The sequence below is a fragment of the Podarcis raffonei genome, chromosome 7 (genome assembly GCF_027172205.1).
Source record: "Podarcis raffonei isolate rPodRaf1 chromosome 7, rPodRaf1.pri, whole genome shotgun sequence".
NCBI lineage: Eukaryota > Metazoa > Chordata > Lepidosauria > Squamata > Lacertidae > Podarcis > Podarcis raffonei.
The window spans coordinates 48,788,964-48,809,737 of NC_070608.1; the positions used below are offsets into that span (position 1 = coordinate 48,788,964).

At 39.5% G+C, this 20,774-nt stretch overlaps 1 protein-coding gene across 12 annotated transcripts in view; it reads left to right on the forward strand.

The window, feature by feature from the left end:
* PTPRM (protein tyrosine phosphatase receptor type M) overlaps window positions 1-20,774 on the forward strand; it is a 408,835-nt gene that overhangs the window by 356,350 nt on the left and 31,711 nt on the right. For all 12 annotated transcript variants that reach the window (XM_053396503.1, XM_053396505.1, XM_053396504.1 and 9 more), the window contains 3 exons: window positions 310-397; window positions 6,066-6,142; window positions 8,608-8,644. In XM_053396503.1, the coding sequence (XP_053252478.1) occupies window positions 310-397; window positions 6,066-6,142; window positions 8,608-8,644 (202 nt within the window). The remainder of the gene's footprint in view (window positions 1-309; window positions 398-6,065; window positions 6,143-8,607; window positions 8,645-20,774) is intronic.

Below are 20,774 nucleotides of genomic sequence, written 5' to 3' on the forward strand. Positions count from 1 at the left end.
TCATTACTCTGAATGTCCGGCTCATCCTATCTCTACTAATACTCGACTGTACTATGCTGTCAGCCTTATCTTCTAAATCTATTGATGCTTCATTTATTTTAAAAAGAACAATGTTTTCATAACCGCTCGTGAAATTACTTATAAGTAACAAGCAAAGGAACAAACAATAACTACAGTTCAGTCTTTACGTGTTTTGCACGTTGCTGTGGTATTTTCTCCTTGTGTCTTTCTGTGTTATCTTCAGTGTTTGTTCTGCTACATATTCTTTTGCTTAGTGTTGTTTTTGCTTCCCCTGTTTCTTTTTAACAGAGTTTCTTTGAAGGACAGTCTGCACCTTGGGACTCAGCTAAAAAAGATGAGAACCGAATGAAGAATAGATATGGGAATATCATTGCATGTAAGTGTTGACAAGTGTAGTTGTACCTCTGTGTAAATTTCCTTTTAGCAACTTGACAACGCTGCCCACCTCTATATGTTTGATTTGTGTTGACTTCGTTTATTGTATTTCTATGCCGCTTTTCATTCAAATGAATCCCAAAGCGGCTTACAAATAATAAATAACCAGAACATAATAGAACATCACAAATGCAGCATAAACTATACAAAGTAATTAACAAATCAATAAAACAATTACCATCTATTTGTGTGGAGTAAAAAACTGAGCTCTGGCCACCATAATTAAAGAATATGGGAGAAATAAGGACTTTAATAGCTTAAAGACTTCAGAACTGAATTGGCAAGAGATCCAGTGTGGAATACTGATTAGTGTTGCAGGAAAGGGTTTCACCTTGTATCTTAGCCATGGCACTCAGGCTGGTGACCTTGAGCTCCTCAGAGGAAGGCTAGAACTAAACTATATTTAATAATGATATGTTTTATTCTCTAGAGTCTAGGATCCTCCTACAGTAGCACAATGGAAAAAACGGAAATTGAAATATGGTCCCCTGTCCTGAAAACGTTACAGTTGAAATATGAGACAGGTTGTTACAGTACTACGTTACTGATTATTGATATGGAATCAGTACTGTTGATAAGTACACATGTAATAACTTGTCTCATATTTCAGCTGTAATGTTTTTATACGTAATGCTTCAACCATAATGTTTCGATACAGAAGTGAGGAGGGTAATGCTGTGAAAGTGAAACACAGCTAGCTCCCATTTAAGTGTTAGTGGTACACTTGATTTCCATTTATTTAAGTGGGACTTTGAGAACCAAAGTAGACATGTCTGGCAGTTGTGTGACTATTAAGCATATGAAATGAAGGAGGGGAGGGTCTACACATGTCTTCTTTAAAAAAAGCATATGGGGGAGAAGGGAAAAATCAATCCCTCCCTTATCTATTACACTGTGCTCTGTAGGTTTGAAGCAAACTTCTCAGCTCATGTCTGATACTAGAGGCAGCTAAGGGGAAACTACTTAAATAGAGTGCAGCAACACAAGGCAGGAGAGGAGGTTGGGTTTTAGTTCCCACCCTTGAACTCATAAGCAGACCATCTCATCCCCATTTGTATGTGAAACTGCCTGCACATTTAGTTTGGCTCTCAGAAATGCCTAACATTTGCTGGATTGTGTCCACTGTGACTGAAGGTTTGTGTAAATATCAAGTAAGCATTGATGGCATTGTTTTTGTTTAAAATATATTGTCTACAAAGTGCTACATCTACAGCCCAATGCCAGTTACAGTAGCTTCAGACACATGTTGCTTAAAATATGCTCCTTTAGTCAGTAAAACTAAAGATGTCCAAAGAGAGTTGAGCACCACATTTTATGTAATTAGAATAGTCTGTGACCCCATTTCCTCATGTGGCTTACAGCCATTCGTAACACTTTCCCCACAAGTATTACGGAACTTTCTTCTAGGTAAGTGTCTGTAGGATTGCAGTCTTCATTTCCTGCTGGATCAGAGTTTTAATTAACTACACAGATAGGTAAACAATGACACTAAATAATAAGCATTCGCCCTTTTGAAGACGGCCTCTTGGGAATAGACTTCACTAAGGTTCATGTTCACTATGAGGAAAGCATTTAATGGCATTGCCATCCTCTTATCTGAAGGTCTCTTGACTTAAAAGTAGAACCATTAAAGAATAAGGGTTATACAAGTGTGGAACGTTTGCTAAAATAGGGTAATGGATTTTGACAAATACGCATTAGCTGACACTGGGTACATTTACAGGGGAGCATATTATGTAGTGAATAGAATGAGGGTATGTTGAATGAGGCGTTTGCTTGCAAGGAAGAGACCCTTCTGAGAAGGTGTCAAGAAATAATTCTTACCGAGGAAGCTTTCAAAACTGCCCTTTTTCTTGGCACCACTATTGAAGTGCAAAGAGCAGGCATGTGACATCCATCCCTCTTACCATGTCTGTGCCTTAGTTTAAAGAATATCTGAACAAATTTAATGCAAAGAAGCAGCTCAGCCAACGTTCCAGAGCAGTTGGATTTGTTTCCTATTAATTAAAGTGGCTCATATTATCATTCTAATATCTATTTTTAAAAAATAAAAGCAATATTAGAAGTGGTCAAATGCCTAAAGCAGCCACTACAATTGCTAACTGCATCATATTCCCAGAGACCTTCAGCATGGACTCCCTTCAGGTACCTCCCCTGAAGCTGCAAAATATTTCCTCGCTTCCCACCAGCTGAAAAGTGTAAAGGCTGGAGAAAGATTTGGAACAATTTAGGGGCATTAAGCTTGTTTTATCGACCATCCTCTTACATAAAACCAAAGCGATAGGCGCTTTCACAAACTTGTAACAATATCCAGCATTCTAATAACTATATGCTGCAACTTGTTACTGTCAAAATGGCTTTGGTATAGCAATAGAGAGGTAAAATATTTTAATATCAGCAGCATCACATCCTTTTTATCACTACGCATATTCAGTAATGGAATCTAAATCCACTGTAAAGCACCATAAAACAGCTCTTTACTTCCTGCCCTCCTAAAGGGTGCAGTAAATATGCACCATCCATTTTCCCATAAGCATTGAAAAATAAGAAGCTTTTGTAACATCAGGTTCGGGCTCTTTGAGTCCTCTGCTATAGTTATTCAAAAACACAGACTCACATAGTAAAGAAAATATGAATTTCCACAAGATGCCTGTTACAATCTAGTTTCCTCTAGAAAGTAACCACTACCGTAATGCATTCAAAGTCGTATGTGCTTGCTCTAGCAAAAAGGCATTTACATATTCCTGTTTGTCTGACAGAGCTAGCACAGCTAACAAAGAGTCAACATTTTTCTGCAGGACTGTTTAGTAGACAACTAAGTGGTACCTCGGGATGCGAACAGGATGCTCTCCGGAGCCCCGTTCGCATCCTGAATGGAACGTAAGATACGACGCCACGTCTGCGCATGCGCGGGTCGTGTTTTGCCACTTCCGCGCATGTACGTGACGCCATTTTGAGCGCATGCGCGAGCGGCAAAACCTGGAAGTAACACGCTCTGTTACTTCCGGGTTGCCGCGGAGCACAACCTGAAATTGCTCAACCTGAAGCACATTCAACCCAAGGTATGACTGTATTCCAAAGAGTTGTGCATATGTCATGAGTTTTTCCAGAAGAACCTACTTACAGAGGGGCATACAAGAGGGCAAACTGTTTAGTCTTGAAATAAACTTCCCATGACACAAACCTCCTTTCATTCCAATTGAACGCAAGTTAAACATGCCTTGTGAATTTGGCCATGAGAGCACAAACACCATTTTAAGGAATAGCATTTAATCACAATCTGAGAGCAACATGGACTTATTTAAACACACAACCAAAACCAGGTGGAATGCCACAATTTTATTTTTCTGCTTTCCAAGGTATCATATTACTGATTTGCTTGGGGGTTTTGCAGAATGCATTAAGGGAAATAATCTTTCCTATAAGACGTACTCTTCATAGCTTCCAATTTCCACAGTTAATCAGTCATTTAAAAGTAGTATCATGAGTATTTTAAATGCATCCAGAGAGACACCCGTGGAAACAGACATACAGAATATATTCCAGAGATACTGCCCTGATGTTTATTTGTTGGTTTGTTTAGGTAGTTTATGTCCTGCATTTTCAACAGAGGTTGAAGCTAAGAGGAGTGGGGAAGCAAAACAACAACAACAATGCAATGATTCAGAACAGGGGTAGCCAGGGTGGTGCTGTCTTGATGTTTCACACTAAAATTCCCATCAGTTCCAGCCAGTATGTCCAAATTTCAGGCATGATGGAGTTGTTGTCCAGAAAATTGGAAATGCAACATGTTGAGTATTCCTGTTTTAAAACAACACTATATTTCTTCTTACTTTAAAAAGTTACTGTTTGCTCAGAGAGTGGTGACAAGTGAAGAGGAAAAAGTAGAGTAAAGGTTGTTTGTTTATTCATTCTCCAACTCCAGAGAGAATGAATGTAGTTACTCTAAGTAGCCTCCTAATTGCAGAGTAAAACCGCTGATTTTCAGAGTACAGGTAGCTTACTTTCCCCCCAGAGTTTCTTAATACTTACCTTCTTTGTATAAACTTTCTGGCCTGGTAAACCTGTGAGTAATTGATTTCTGTTTTTTATTATTTAAATTTGAATTGTATTTTGAATCTAAATTATAATTGTAATGTGAAAGTACAGTAATATTCAACTGGTGGGTGATCAGTAAGTTTCCCTATCTAAATTACAACTGCACACCTAATCACATTGACACTTATTTCACATTGACACAATTTATTTCTGTGATAATACAGAAACCCCTTTCATATTCCTACAGAGAGGGATTTTATTCCATGGCCCATAAACCTACAGTGATCTGTAGTACGTTTTCAGGTCAACCCCAATATCATGACACATATAATAGTGGAAAATTTACTGTGGTGGATACCAAATTAAAGTGAGCTGCACTGAATTAATGAAAGGTAGAAATGTTGCTAGGTGCATGTAAGTGTCGCTGTGCATGTGCTCTGTCATTCTCCACCAGCATTCAGAGTAGATTCTGACCTGACTGCCATCATGCAATTGAAAGGTTTCTGTATCATGGGTAGTTTCATGGAAAGTCTCCACATGGTACAGGTGATTAGAGACACAAGTTTGTTGAGAGCAATTTGGCGCTGGGGGTGTGTGTGTATGACACACGTGATGTCAGGACGTTGGGAGGAGCTGACGGAGGACCCAAACATGGCAGCAGCACAGCTTCCCCCTCCTCCTCTTACCACTGCCACCAACGGTGGGCTGCTTTGAGCCTCTTTTCTCTCCATGGCAGTTTGGAGGAGGAGAAGAAGCTGGCCACTGACGGCCTCCTCCACTCCCTAATTTTTAGGACATTGGGGAGCCACCCCCTCCCCAAAAATATTGGGGGCATGGCCAAAAGAGCTCAGCCCCCATGAATGCTATTTTATGCTGAAGCCTTCAAGCAGCCTTTCACATGGAAACTGGAATGTAACATTGTGACTGTGTATTAACATCTTGACTGAAATATCTCAGTAACACGAACAACCACAATTACTCCATGGTGTTCCCTGTTTCCTTTTGTATCCTAACTATTCATTCTTCTGCTTGGAATGCAGAGGACGGCCTCCACGTAGATAACATAAGGAGTTGAGTTCTAATTCAGAAGGCTTTCAAATGCCTTTGCACTTGGCAACCGATCCAGGAAGAAAATGTTGTGGTCCACAAACAGCAAGCCTATGACTGATTTGCATTACACAAAGACTAAGAATTGGGAAGAAATGGTTTGTAATAAGGAGTGCATGAAAGTCGTGCTAACTCAAAATCATCACTAATATTGCATTTCAGTCTGAACTTTGTTTACGAAAACGCTGTTAGGGGAGGAACACTGAAAACCATAAAGATTTTTGGATGGAAGTTTATTTCAGATGTTATTCTACCCCTGAGGACAGGGCCAACTGACTTGCTTTCTTTTTATGTTTTTAAAAAACAAGTCTTTTAAAGTAATCATAGCATTGTGAGGGGACAATGTATCTTGTCATCTTGTGTTCCTTCTATTATCCACGTGACTATTTGATGTTGACTGTTATTTGATGAGTATTGAGTAGAATACAAATTCCTTAATGCATGTGTTATGTGTTCTATTTCAGATGATCATTCTCGAGTTAGGCTGCAGCCCATTGAAGGGGACTTAAACTCTGACTACATCAATGGAAATTATATCGATGTACGTATACTCATCTAGACAAGAAATTTAACAGTATTATTTTAAGGAAAGACTTTCATTTGATATTTCAAATGATGTTGTATGCAATCAGGATGCCAGCTGTTAAATTCTGTGAGAAACCAATCTGGAGATCCCCTCTTGTATGCTAGAGTTGAGATTAAAACTACCAAAGATTACTAATAAGAAAATAAAATCAGACATTTCCTAAAATTGCCATGTATTGGAGTGGAGACTTGCCAGTAATTTTATCTGGCTACTTTTCCTCCTGAAATTTATGGGGGACCAAAGACATGTTATTTTCATTTTCTGTCAACAACTTGGCATGATTCAATTTTTAAAGGGGGGCTGTTTGCATATTAATGTGACAAAACTCTATAATTCCTAATGCAGTGGCTTGCAATCTCTTGTCATCTCGGCACTTTTAAGCAGCCTTCAAAGTATAGACTGCATCTGTTAACCAGGACTTCTAATGCAAGCAAGACAGTTCATTAAATATGTATGCTGTTTAATTATTGAAGACTGCTTCTTTGTTCATTCTGCATCATGTTAACTTAATGTTTTACATTAGAATAAATTCTTTAAGAGACAGCATTTGGGGGGCATAGAAAGAATGAAATCAAAAGTAGAGATGGAAATCAAGGAAGAGTCAATGCCATTTTAAGCACTAAGTCTGCAAAGAAAATCAGTAATTTTCATGTTCACACATAACATTAATGTTTAGTAACTCAGAACAACCTAGTCATCTTAATTGATATCAACATTGCTTTTATCTTCATTAGTGACACCTTGTGACAAAGCTGCCAATACCTTATATGCACAATTTCCCAATTACTATGACAAAAGTGAATTTAGATCATTTCTTTCTCAGTTAATTAAAACTAGTTTGTTTATTTGTTTGTTTGTTTGTTTATTGCATTTTTTTACCCTGCAAGAGTTTCAACAAGCAAATTGCACATCTTATTTGGCAGTCTCAATGCTAAGGAGTGTGTGTTTTGCCATGCTGTAAACTAAATGCTTCTAAATAGTGGTTAATTTAGCTTTAAATCGAAACTTAGGACCCCCCAGAATAGCACACATGGGGAGCAGAGGGGAGATCATTCCATCTGGCAAGCAAAAATGCTTCAGCTGATGGAAGAATCCTAATGCACAGGACTGAATTCCTCTTGTTGTTTTCAAGTTAGAGCTGAGCAAACTATTCTTAGTCCAACAAAATGGAATTTCCCCCCAGTCACAAACAACTGTTAAAGCACATTCAAAACACTTTCCCCCTCAAAGAATTCTGGACACTGTAGTTTACTCCTCATAGAGTTCAATTCCCAGCAACCCTTAACAAACTACAGTGCCCATAATTCTTTGAGGATGTAGGAATGTGCTTTAAAGGTATAGATGTCTAAAGATGGAAATGATTTAGCATTAACTTTATTAATATTGATAAGAAGTTTCTACTGTTAACAGCTTGGTATGCAGTTTTGCCTGTAATGTTTCTCTTTTGGATTCATTTTTAATTTTTAAGTACACCAGAACTGCAAATCCTATTAGTTTCAGTGGCAATTGTACATAAATTTTGTGCTTCAAAGACACTGATGGCGTTAACAGCCTTTTCATTAGAGGTGTGTATGTAAAGGCAATGTAAACATAATAATCATTGATGGGCAAGTGTAATATAATCCTCATAGAATTGTACGTAACAATTACTTTTCCTGCTCTTGCCATTTAAATTTCATGGATATGAGCTGCAGCTCAGTGGTAAAGCATATTATTGATAATAAGGAGCAGTTAGGCCAGTGGTCTGACTTGATAAAAAGCAGCTTCCTATGTTCCTACTTTAAGGAGTGGCCAATAGCTTAGAGCTTAGGCCTAATTCTTGCATTACCCAGGCCCAACAGTAGCCACAGAAAAGGTTCCATAGTTCTTTGTGGTTCCGTAGTAATAACCAGATGAGAAGCACTGATTTCAACATTATTTCTCCCTTTACTGCTGCTCAGTTAGCAGAACTGGGCTGGCAAGTAACCATGTGATGATTGGATGTGCCAAACAGTATCTGGGTGATGTAGAATCAGATTACAGGAAAGCCGTTTTTCAGTGGATAATATGCTGCCCTGATAACTTAAACATTTGACCTTAGCTGCTGTGCCTTGCAATGCTGCAGGAATTTTGAGAAGTGAAAGGGTTTTAAACAAATGCTGCTGCTACCTGCAGGTGTCACTAGGTTAGACCATTTCCTTGGAAAAGAACAGGATCCTCTAGAATACAGCAGCTGTGACTCCTTACCTAATCGCACACAGCTTTTAAAAGCCTCCTGTCAGCTATAGCTGCTACACCTGTCAGCTTTTTTCATATTCATAAGGTGAAACCTTTGCCCTTAGTAGGTTTCTTTGTGCCTATTTATGTTTATGTTTTTTGCCTTGTTCCTGTGACAGATTGCGCAAGATTCACACAAAATGCTTTTTAAAAATTTATTTCAGGGTTATCACAGGCCAAACCACTATATTGCTACACAAGGTAAGTTGATCCCACATTTATAAGTTTCTTGTATACATGTGTATTGCTCTTTTATGTGGGAAATGCACTTGTGAAGGTTTTCACTTTCGCTTATGTTGTAATAAACAACTAATACTATAGTCAGTGCACCTGATTTCTTCAGATTAGCTCTCTGATCCCACAGCATCCCCCAATTTATGACAGAAGTGAAGAATTTGAAAGAATCTGTGATGAACAGTATTGTATATATTTAATTTTAGGCTCATTAAAAATGGCTGTGCAATGCCTGTCCAACTTCCTGGTTCTAATACTCCTGTACCCAAATCTGGCACAGTATACAGATCAGCTTCACTCGGCTTCGTATGCTAAGACAACAGATGTTTTAAGTTTTATTCTTCAAAGAGAAGAACTTTTATTCTTGTATCTATGATTGGGAATTAGCCTTTTTTTTTTTAGTTGTGTACTCTGATAAGCATATACAATATATTATTTGTGGCTACTGTTATACTATACTAAACAAAATGATAATTCTACTCTGAACATGAACTAGATGTATTGGTGCCCTAGGACTGTTGTTGAATTTTCAGGATCTAAACACTAAAATGAACTAACTAACTAAAGTAACCTAGAAAACATCACTTGCATGTTTTTCCCATTGTGGAAGTAATCTTTGGTGTAGATTGGGGAACTTCAGGTCTGGGGCATGAATGAAGTTCTGTAGGCCTCTCTTATCAGCCCCTGGGCTTCTCCCTAGACCATATGCCTCACCAGCCCTGCTGTGCACTCTCCTCGAGCAATTTTGCTTGGCTGGAATACAGTGGTACCTCGCAAGACGAAATTAATTCGTTCTGCGAGTTTTTTCGTCTTGCAAATTTTTCGTCTTGCGAAGCACGGATTCCCTGGGTATTAACGGTTTTAAGAAAAAGGAAACAAACTCGCAAGACATTTTCGTCTTGCGAAACAAGCCCATAGGGAAATTCGTCTTGCGAAGCAACTCAAAAAACGAAAAACTCTTTCGTCTTGAGAGTTTTTCGTCTTCCGAGGCATTCGTCTTGCGAGGTACCACTGTATCTCCTTGATTTGTGGTAATGGCTCTTTCTTGCCTGAATTGAGGATAAAGAGATGCGAGGACTATAGGAAATTCTGGCTGGCATATAGCCCACTGTCAGAGGCGGCAGCCAGACCATGAGACGGGGAAACATCCGCCTCAGGCAGCAAAAGTGCAAGAGGCGGCGCTCTGCCCACCCCGCCCCACCACACTTCTGCTGTTGAGAATGGAGGTGTTCCAGTGTGCAGCGTTGGCACTCATCTTCCCCACCCCCAGACAGAAAAGCTGAGCAAGCGCCAATAATAATAATAATAATAATAATAATAATAATAATAATAATAATAATTTCTTATTTATACCCCGTCCATCTGGCTGGGCTTCCCCAGCCACTCTGGGCGGCTTCCAAAAAAATATTAAAATACTGTAATACATCAAACAGTGCTTTGATGAATGCCTCAGCTCCCACTGAGTTTGACGGCAGCCGGGGTGTGCCAGCTTCGGAAGTGGGGCACAGCAGGAGGCAACAATTCCTGTTCCGCCTCAGGTGGCGAAATGGGGTGGGCTGGCCCTGCCCACTGTACAAAAGTAGGAGTTGCAGCTATTCCTCCACCAACTTTCACTTCTGTTCTCACCCACTTTGGCCAAATCCCAGCACCAGCTTGCGCATCTATCTCTTTTGCCATGAATAAATATAGCTCTTAGACTTGGGGGGGGGGGGACCCTTGGTGTAATTTTTTCCTCTACCTTGAGAAAACTGATTCCTAACATGTTGGGAAATTCTCACCTTTTTTTACTGATATTTTGGATATGGTTGCTATTTTAATGTTTCCTTATACTTCGTTCAATGTGCAAAACCAACAGCTTGGCTCCATAGAACAACTTTCTTCTACCTACCACAGAAAAATGAAGGAAGGACAGGTTGTTTTCCAAAGGAAGCCTATGGCTTTGTTTTGGTTTCTAAAATTTAGATACTCATGTTGCCCCTTACAAAACAGCTCTATACTGCCACCTAGTGACAATTTATTTTCATTGCAAGTATTCCACCACAGGGTATTTAAAGTGATAGCCAACTATGGGGGGGGGGGGTAGAGAGAGAGATGGTTCATGTTTAAACAAGGTTCTGCACTTTAATGCAGAGAAACCGGTAACAGATGAATGAATGAATTGTAGTCTCCTGTTTTGAGCCATATTTGCAAAGCATTATGCACTCTACCTGTGTGGCTTAGGGATGAGGTATAACTGGCCTGATAGAGGCCCGATAGACATGCCTGAATTGGAGAAAGATAAGAACATGAATGCCACCGTATTGCCTTTTCCTCCATTATCTCCAGACATAAATTGGTGACTGAGGAAATTAGTTGACTCCTACTCACTCATTTTGGGAGGAAACCTAAGGGTTGCATCCAACTAAATTAATTTCAGTAGACCCACTGAAATTAATGCACCCCAGTTAGTCATGCCCATCAATTTCAAGGAGTCTACTTTGAGTTGGACTAGCAATGGCTGCAACTCATACCTTTATTGAAAGCGAGAACATTTAACTAAAACATCTGAACAGACATTTGGGATATGTCCATTAAAATATTTCACAATCATTCTTTCAGTAACCTTTCTGATCCAACCCATTCCCATTTTCATGCATGTATTCCTTTGTACTATGCTCTTCAGGAAAAGGAAATCATTTGAGAAATTAGTTCAAATCCCTACAGAGTTGAGATTGCTATTTAATTGTCCTAGTGCTCTTCTTAAGCTCCATTCAACATATCAAGTGTTAATGAGCAAATATAATTGGATGCCACTAAATAGTGGCAAACATAATCAGTTTGCAATCGGCTACCAATCTGGCTTTTCAACAAAGCTGGAGGGTTGCCTAATCACTTGTGTTTTAGTTTTTTTTACTGTTTTGGAATCTTCCAAATGAACAAGATTTAGCTTTACAGGGTTTGGCTTAGCAATGAGCTTACCTTTTGTTTCTTTCAAATCAGGTTGATTAGGAAACTAGTGTAAGGAGGACAAAAACTCTTTTACCTATTGTTGTATCAAGGGACCATTAAGCTATGTTTTAAGTGCAACATATTCTAAACCTGCAATTTGGGTTAGAAAATGAGCATCTACTTTTCTTCTATACAGTAGCTATAATAGGCTGAAATTGCCATAATGAAGACTTCAGGTGATCTACAGTAATTGACAGAGACAGTCACAATAAGCACCTGGGTCATACTTGTAATGAGAAAACTATTGTCTTGATGTAATGGATCATGCATAAAGAACAGGCAGGCACAATTTTAAAAGGACTATTTGACATTTTCGAATTGAGAATGTTTATTTAAAATCCCCTTTCAACTAAAAGGTGGACTGGTAGCTGTGTTTGATTCCACATTGTAGGTCATCTTCCCCAAACTGATTCCCCCCCCCCAATATTTACGTCCACACTGCCATCAGCCCCAGCCAGTATGGCCAGGCTGAATGGGCCTGAAGGAGAGTTACAGTCCAAAACATCGGTAGAGCAGCAGGCTGGGAGGAATTGATGTAGACAGCGGAAGTAGACAGCTCGGTCGGTAACGCAAGAGACTCTTAATCTCAGGGTTGCGGGTTTAAGGTCCACATTTGGCGAAATATTCCTGCATAGATGATCCTCATGTTCTCTTCCAACTCTACAATTCTATGAATGTTTCCATGCTTTTATCAGATAATTGTTGAAAAATTAAACAACATGCATAAATGCATGTTCTCTGAACTGGTCACTTGCTTACTACTAAGAAAAACTAAAACCTTTAAAGTGGATTCATTTTTTAAACAAAAATTAAAAATGCAAGTGCTAATTAGATAGAAAATATCTGCAGAGTAAAAAGTAACTGGAGAACAAAGAGCCAAATGGCAAACCCCAGTATGTTCACAGAAGACTGAAATTATTGAAATGTCCAGCAGAAATGTGTACATTCCACAGAAAAACTCAATTTGTATGTATGCAATGTTTGTGCATACTCATAAGTTGATTCCTGCGGTGCTTATCTTATAACAAATTTGCCCGCATATCATACTTACCTGACATAAACAGTGTAACCAGTAAAAGTAATATTACAATTAGACATACAATTAGACACAGGAGCAGTAATTATATTTGATGTGCTTAAGGCTCAAGTTATTAAGGTATATATTAAATATATTAGGCCTAATATAATATTTTAATTACTAATTCTAAATCAGCACCTGCAAACAGGCATTCTTATTCCTTCAGTTTGCCTCTAGCTGTAAAACAAACCATTTACTTTCTCACTTATATTGTGAATATAATTTTCTTCCTCAATGCAACAAACTTATCATGCTTCAACCATGGGAAAATCCTTTTGTGTCAGCCTTATAAGCCCCTAAAGATAAGCATTTATAACACAAGTGTTTACACAGTTTTGACTGTGGTAGCATAAATAGCAAAATCGCAAAATACCAAGCAATCAGAATACAAATGGCACCTAGTGCATTTCCTGGCCCAGTTCAGATTGCCAGCTCTAACATTTACAACCTTATACATAATACATTCACTGTTCCCAAACAAGCCTATCCTGGCCTCAGTATCATTTCCAAATGCCCTCCTCAGAGTGCCCTTTCCATAGGAAGTGTGGAGGGTGGAAGCAATAGAAGGGGCCTTTTGGTGGTGGCACCTGTTGGTGGAATACATTCCCCAGGGAAGCTTGCCTGGCACCTTCTGCGTTAAGTGAAGACATTCATTCATTTCACCTCCAGTCTTTTTAGTAAATGTTCTCCTTATTCTCCCGGAACAGAATATCTATGGGAAAGAAAATCCTGTTTTATGTACATTCCTTTCTTCCTTGTTAATAAGATTCTACTTATGCTATGAAAATCACTGCTGTACCTAGTGTTGTAAGTGGTGCCCAGATCTTGCCTTCGTCACAGTGGTAGAAGCTTATTGACTCTTTTTTAAAAAGTATCTGCCTCTCCTTCCATGTTCAATTGCTATTTAGATCAAGGCTTTGTAGAGATTACCTCTGCAGTTCCTAAATCTCATTTGAGCCCAAGTGTTTTCATTTAGTGCTTTTGGTGCAGATACATTTATCTAAGCAACACAATTAAAATGGTTCACTTCATTTACTTCGCACTGCAGCTGTATTGTAAAGCACAATTGATTAAAAAATTATAGACGTGTACAGTTCTTTTTGTGACTTGATTTCTGCTTGGATGAGGTGAAGACTGGAATCAGAGCTGCTTGCTATACGAGAAGAATGCAGTGTCATTTAAATATTGTTTGGTTGGAGTTTTCCTGATATTGGTTGGAAATAATTCTTGCTAAGCTAATAAGGATGTGTGATTTTATTGTGCACTACCTAGTTTATACCCTTAAATATGACAGAATATTTGCCGTTCCATGACTTTGGGACGTCATCAGTAAACAGTAGAAGTCAGGCTGATGTGGAGTATCAAGTGGATCAAAGCCCTTAAGAATTAAATGAAAAGTTGTTCATGTACAATTTCATTTTTCTTTTATGATATGTGGCACATCTCAAACCTGAAGAATTATTATTATTTTGGTTAACTTAATAGTCAGTATGTTTTTCTTTCATTTATTACCGCTCTAGTGTGCACAAAATTATCTTATAGGCTATCTTGTTTGGCAGCTGAAACTCATTCAAGATTAGTACAAGGCAAAGCTGTAATACAGGTCAAGCAATAGGAGCACTTAGACGCCTCTTTACACCAACCATTCCAGAGTCACTTCATTTTGCAGGACAGAGTATGTAAAAATATGTAAGAAAAGTACAAAGTGACCCATTCTGATGTGGATGGAACTCGACAAGAGGAGGTGGAACTAAGAGTTAGGAACTGTTGTTACAAACTCAAATGGTTCCACAGATTTGGTGGATGTTATTCAACAGAATATATGGGCTTTTTTGTAAAAGATTTTTTTGCCGTTTAGTTTCATTAAGAAATCACTTTAGAACTTTATTCTACTATTCTAGCTATTTTTTATTTTATTTATCTCAGTTACAATATCGAGAATTTAAAATCCCAAATACTCTGAAAGAAAAATAATGTTCTTATGGGTAATTAGCCAATCAGATCACTGGGCTGGCAGAAAATTAGTAATCCTGTAATTTTGCATTTAAATTGAGCCACATGCTGTGGGAACTCTCCTTAGAGATTTGTCTATTAACCGTTGTGGTGCTCCATAAGGTTACATTAAGGAGAACAGCATTCCTAAACTTTTAATTAAATTACTCAGATTCTGTTATTTTGGTTACTGTCTCAACTATGTTTGTGTTCTAACAAAGTCAAATGACATTTGAAATTTGGCTGCTCCTTTGTTTTCTTTCCATTGGATTGATGCAAAGCTTTATGTTGGTATCATAAGCTTTCCTAACTTCTGACAGTGCTGATATCATCTCAGAACAAAGTATTGTACCAGTGATTATTATTCCCTGCCAAAGTCAGTGGTCACATCCACATCATATATTAAAATCATATTAGGTGGTTTTCAACTAAGTTTTACGCAGAGTGGATCCATTAAAATTATTAGACCTAACTTAGAAACGGCATGGTGCCTTTATCTGCCCCATCAGCAACACAACTTGTCTCTCCCACTTTGGTCTCTACAGCCGCAGCAGGTTCTGCAAGAATCCAACAGCTTGACTTCACTCCCAAAGGCACACTCCTCCATTGTCTCCCAGAAAAGATGGGTGCCAACAATTTAGTAATGTTCATTAATTTCAGTGCCTGGGAACTATAGTTTACCCCTCCCAGGGAGCTAAAGTTCCGAGCACCCTTAACATACTACAGTTTCCATGATTCTTTAAGGGAAGCTATGTGCTTTGAATAGATGGTGTGGGTGTGACTGTTTCAGTTTCCGCTTGTAGGGGCCATCTACACATCTGTTTGTCCCGTGATCTCAAGTCATGAATCTGAGAGGGGTTTTGTTTGTTTTTTGTCCTGCCACTTTCCCTGGGAAAACCCAGTCTACTGCTTAATCAGAACAAATGTCAATCCGCAGAAACCTCTCGAGGACTTCCTGCCATCTAACTCTGGATTGTTCTTCCATATCTCAAGCTCGCTACTATCACTTTTTTCCTTCAGATTTTTCATTTCTTTCTCATACCTACAGGACACATTTTTCTCCTGGTCCATTTCTCCAATACATTTCTATCTCCCATCTCTTTTGTATGGACAGAAAGATTGAGAGCTACAAACAAAAGTGTGTGTGTGTGAGAGAGAGAGAGAGAATTTATTTCCCCGAGATGTTGCCAATGTTCTCTTTGAGCATTCCAGAGACCAACTGGAAACATGTAAAGATGCTTATCTAGATGAACTTTAGAAGAGAAAAGTCATAGGAAACCCTTTCTCCAGAAAAATTACCTCTTGAATTGCAACTAACAAGGGTTACATTATGGGGGAATTTAAGCCAAAGCCCAACTCCGCATACTCTTAACACTCTAGTAAAACCTGGTAGAAAAAGAATGACTATTTGCAAGGGAAATCAAAATTAGGGAGGTAATTGTGCTGATTGGTTTAGGGAAATTATTATCTTTGTAAAATACTAAAGCTTGACTTCTTTTGAGATATTGTAATGTTTATTTTAATCAGCTACTACAGCAATTAATCAGTTAAATGTAACAAGGTAAATTTGCTGAAAATGTATTAAGTCGACAGCTCTAATTATTACAAAGCATGGCATATGTGGGGCATTAAATTCACTTAATAATTACTGGGGGTTGTGCAGATTGAATAAATACTTACCCATTTCTTAGTAGCTTCTCCTTGTTTTTAGTAGTGTCACAGTAGCAAAAGAGAGACTATTTTATATCATTTCCTCATGGTAGAGAGTATTTATAGCAGCCATTATATTATATTGCTAGTAGATTATGTCATTGGATTCATAGCAAGAAAATGCTGAAATTTCCCGTAAGGGGAATGAGAATAAGCTGAACCACACAAAGCCCTGCTGCAAAGCAGGTTCTGTTTATTTTTGAGGTGGTTACTTGCACACTCTTGGTACATGCGCCTTGAAATTAATCAGGGCTGCACAGCAGCAGTTCTTAGTGGACTGTGCTCTGTGTCAACCTCTGTAAACTTGGCTCCTATAGTGATTACAGTGTCGCTTCCTACCCCAAATCTCTGAAATCGAATTGTTCAGCTCCTGATGACAATAAATCCTGTGCCCCTACCTGCCCTTTAATGCTTTTCAATTCTGTTTGGAGACATGACAGAGTAATAATTTATTCAGATGTCAGAAAATAATTTGAAAAGTGTCAAGTAGAAAAGAAAAATAGGATAGAAGAGAATTACTTTCAAAGACATGCAGCTAGCCTCTTTCCCTCCCATGAATGTCCTGAGTCCAGAATAATTTTGGTGGCTCTCTTGGCATATAAGAAAGCAGGTAAAATGGATAGATAACAAATTCTCTATTAAATTCCCACTCCCTGGGGTTATTTTAATTACCATTGTCTTGCTATAGCAGGTAGAACGGAAGCAGGGGCACAGCTGACATTCCAAAGGAGAGCATTTCTCTCATCACTCATTCCTAGAGGATTGTGGTACAAACCTCACATCTGCAAGGCTAAAAAAGTGATTTTTGGGGTGTGGGGAAGATGATGGATTATCTTGGAGGAAAGGTTTGATCCAGTTCCTTCCAAAACAATTGGGATTCCTAGTCTTATAAAATTATTTTTCATCTTTTACATTCTTCTACCACCATGCTAATGGTAGGATATATTTCCTGGCATGACCTGTGATTTGCATACCCCAAACAAATACATCTACACAGAAGGTACTATTCACTAAAGATTAATACTACTATCCAGCATCCAGTCATGCAGGCTTAGTTCTTACTGATTTTAAAAGGGACATAGCATGCATAACTTATCTATAACAACCCAAGATTCCAGAATACAATAAAATGCACAGGAAACATATCTCCAAATGAGCTGTTTAGGTGGTGATGCATGTCATTATGCCATTGTCTACATCACTACAGAATTATTTTACCCCATTTCTACTACTCTAGTGCAGGCATCCCCAACCTTCGGCCCTCCAGATGTTTTGGACTACAATTCCCATCATCCCTGACCTCTGGTCCTGTTAGCTAGGGATCATGGGAAGTAGTAATGTTTACTACTTCATTAGATATAATGTGGTAATATGGGCTCAACTGTTTGGGATGGGGAAGTATCATTGGGTTCCATGAATGCCTTTCTCCTCTCTGGATAGCCCTCAGCCATGCACACATTGCCCATTATGCAGGATTGGAGATTCATAAAGACCTGCCATCCCCCTGAGTCTCTTCCTGTTCTTTGGGCTTAGAGCCCCTGACTGCATCCACATGAAGTCATGCTCACACACTGCAGGACAAAGTCTTCTGTTTTTAAGAAGCATAATCAGCCTGGGTAGTGATGGTGGGTGGATCCCTCTTCTCCCAGTTCTCCCTGGGGTGGCTCAGAATGTGTCAAACAACTCCCCTACCCCAGTAATCAGATATTCAACGTGGTTTCAAGTTGTTCTGGACCCCTTCCAAGCCTCTTGTAAGCCTCCCCCATAACCCACAACTCCTCAAGCCTCCAGACCACTATCATACCTGGAATATACATCTGATTGGCCACTGTGAGAACAGGATGCTGGACTAGATGAGCCATTGGTCTCATTCATTCCTCTGGAAGAAGCAGGTCCACAGCCTGGCGGTTCTCCTTATCATTGGAGGCTTGTAGTGCCTTTTTCCAGCTCTGGCTGGTTCACCAGTTACAGCCTCTTTTGAACAGAAACAACTTGGCCTCAGTACTCAATGCTCCAGACTGGATTATTGCAATGTGCTGTACATGGGGCTGCCCTTGAATATGATTTGGAAACGTCAGCTGGTCCAAAATGCATCAGCCAGATTACTGACTGGAGTTCACTTCAGAACTCGTATAACCCCTGTTTCAAAACAGTTTGTCTGCTTGCAACATCATGTCTAGGCCCAGTTCAAGCTGCTTATACTAGTGTTGAAAATCCTAAGCAACTTGGGCCCCAAATATCTGAAAGACCACTTCTTTCCCTGCAGACCCTCTTGGGTGTTACAATCAGTGGAGGCGGCTGTCTTGGTAGTTTCACATTCCTCATAGGTTCAGGGGTTGGTGAGCTGGGAGAGGATATTCCTTGTGCCCGCCCAAAAGTTGAGCAATTCCTTTCCCACAGAGGTACATTTGGCAGCTTCATGGAACAGCTTTCATTGTATGCTGAGCCTACACCTCTTTACCCTGACAATTGAGATGTATGTTTTAGGCCCAATCTAGTTGTGACTATAATTTCTTTTAAATTTTTAGTGCTGTATTTATATTTCTGTAACATAACCTGGGCCCTTTTGGTGAGGGACTGGTGGTAGTAGTAGTAGCAGTAGTAGTATAGGTATAGGGACCCCTGACCATTAGGTCCAGTCGTGACCAACTCGGGGGTTGCAGCGCTCATCTCGCTTTACTGGCCGAGGGAGCCGGCATATAGCTTCTGGGTCATGTGGCCAGCATGACTAAGCCGCTTCTGGCGAACCAGAGCAGCGCACGGAATGCCGTTTAGCTTCCCGCTGGAGAGGTACCTATTTATCTACTTGCACTTTGACGTGCTTTTGAACTGCTAGGTTGGCAGGAGTAGGGACCGAGCAACAGGAGCTCACCCCGTCGCGGGGATTTGAACCGCCGACCTTCTGATCGGCAAGTCCTAGGCTCTGTGGTTTAACCCAGTAGTAGTAGTAGTAAATACAGATAGATGGTTCTGCCCAAGTGCCAAACATAAGATTCTGTATTGACTGCAGAGGGCTGTAAGCAACTACTTTTGCAGCCACAGTTAAAGCAGATATTTGAGATTGGACAGCTTCCCCTTATAAATAATAACTCCATACAATGCACCTGCTCTGAGCCCTGCAGGCCAATGATATTGATCTTGCAAGAATGATTGCCTAATTTTAATTGCCTTTGTCATTTTTGCGTAGGACACTCGCACAAAACAAGGCTAGAGATGCAAGATGAAAATATTAAAGCTAAATGTTTTCAAATGTCAATGAAAAATACATTTTAACAGATTACTGTTGGATATGTGGGTGTGGGTTTCTTCAGTTTAATAGTATCCTTTAATGTGTTTCTCCTGATATAAGTGGGCACGTGCTTTCAGGTGCAATTAGTGATGTGGTATGTCATCTGCAGCTATTGTTTTAGAAAAAACATTCTTATTTCAAGGGTGATTACTGTTGCCCTTTTTATCAGCTGTCGGCAACTCTGATGTTAAAATTTTAAAGGTATTGAAATGTTTCAAGCAAGTCCTCAAATGAACAGACTAGTAAAATTCTAAATAAGTAACTAAAAAGTGTTGTGAAGAGGATCAGTAATTGGTTGTTTGTAGATGCAAGATTTTAGTAATTGATGGTGTTTTATATCTGCTTATTATCTCTGTCTCCAATAGACTCTCAGACAAAGTGACATAGCAGGGTAAAAAAAAAATTGCAGGAGCAAAAGTGTTAGAAGAAGGAATACCTGGGTAGGACCATACCCTCCCCAAAGGCCCAGTCAATGCTTGGGATTCATTGTGGATCCAGCTTTTATCCTGGATTCCCATAGAGCACTCCAGAAACAACAGACATAGGCTATTCTAGAGCCTAGGCAGATACTTTAGGGGTGGGGGTGGTCCCGGTCTTCCCCCTCCCCCAAGCTCATTTCTTTCGTTATGTTCTAAAATTAAGATAGTTGTCAAGCCTGGCATTTAAACAATGTTCTCTCCTGCTGTCAAAGAAAAAAAACTGTCTCCAAAAACCTGCCTCATTTCAGAAGGAGCGATTTGAGAATTAGACTAATTAGAGCAATAGTGCAAACTAAGAGAAATGTTTAAAGTGAGAAAGGCCAATATCGTCCACTGAAACATTACTCATGCCAAAAGCATAAAATGCAGCAGCAGAGCTCTCCTGGTGGTGCGCTACTATTTATTTATTTCAACAATTTATATATACTGTACTTCGTGACACAGTAGTCTCTAAGGAGTGCTTGCCAGGACGGGGGGTGGGGTGGGGCAGGCCTGGGTTGGCCGCAGCCCCTCCTGGCAAGCAGCAGAAGTGCCCCACTACTGCTGATGCTGCTCTGCCTG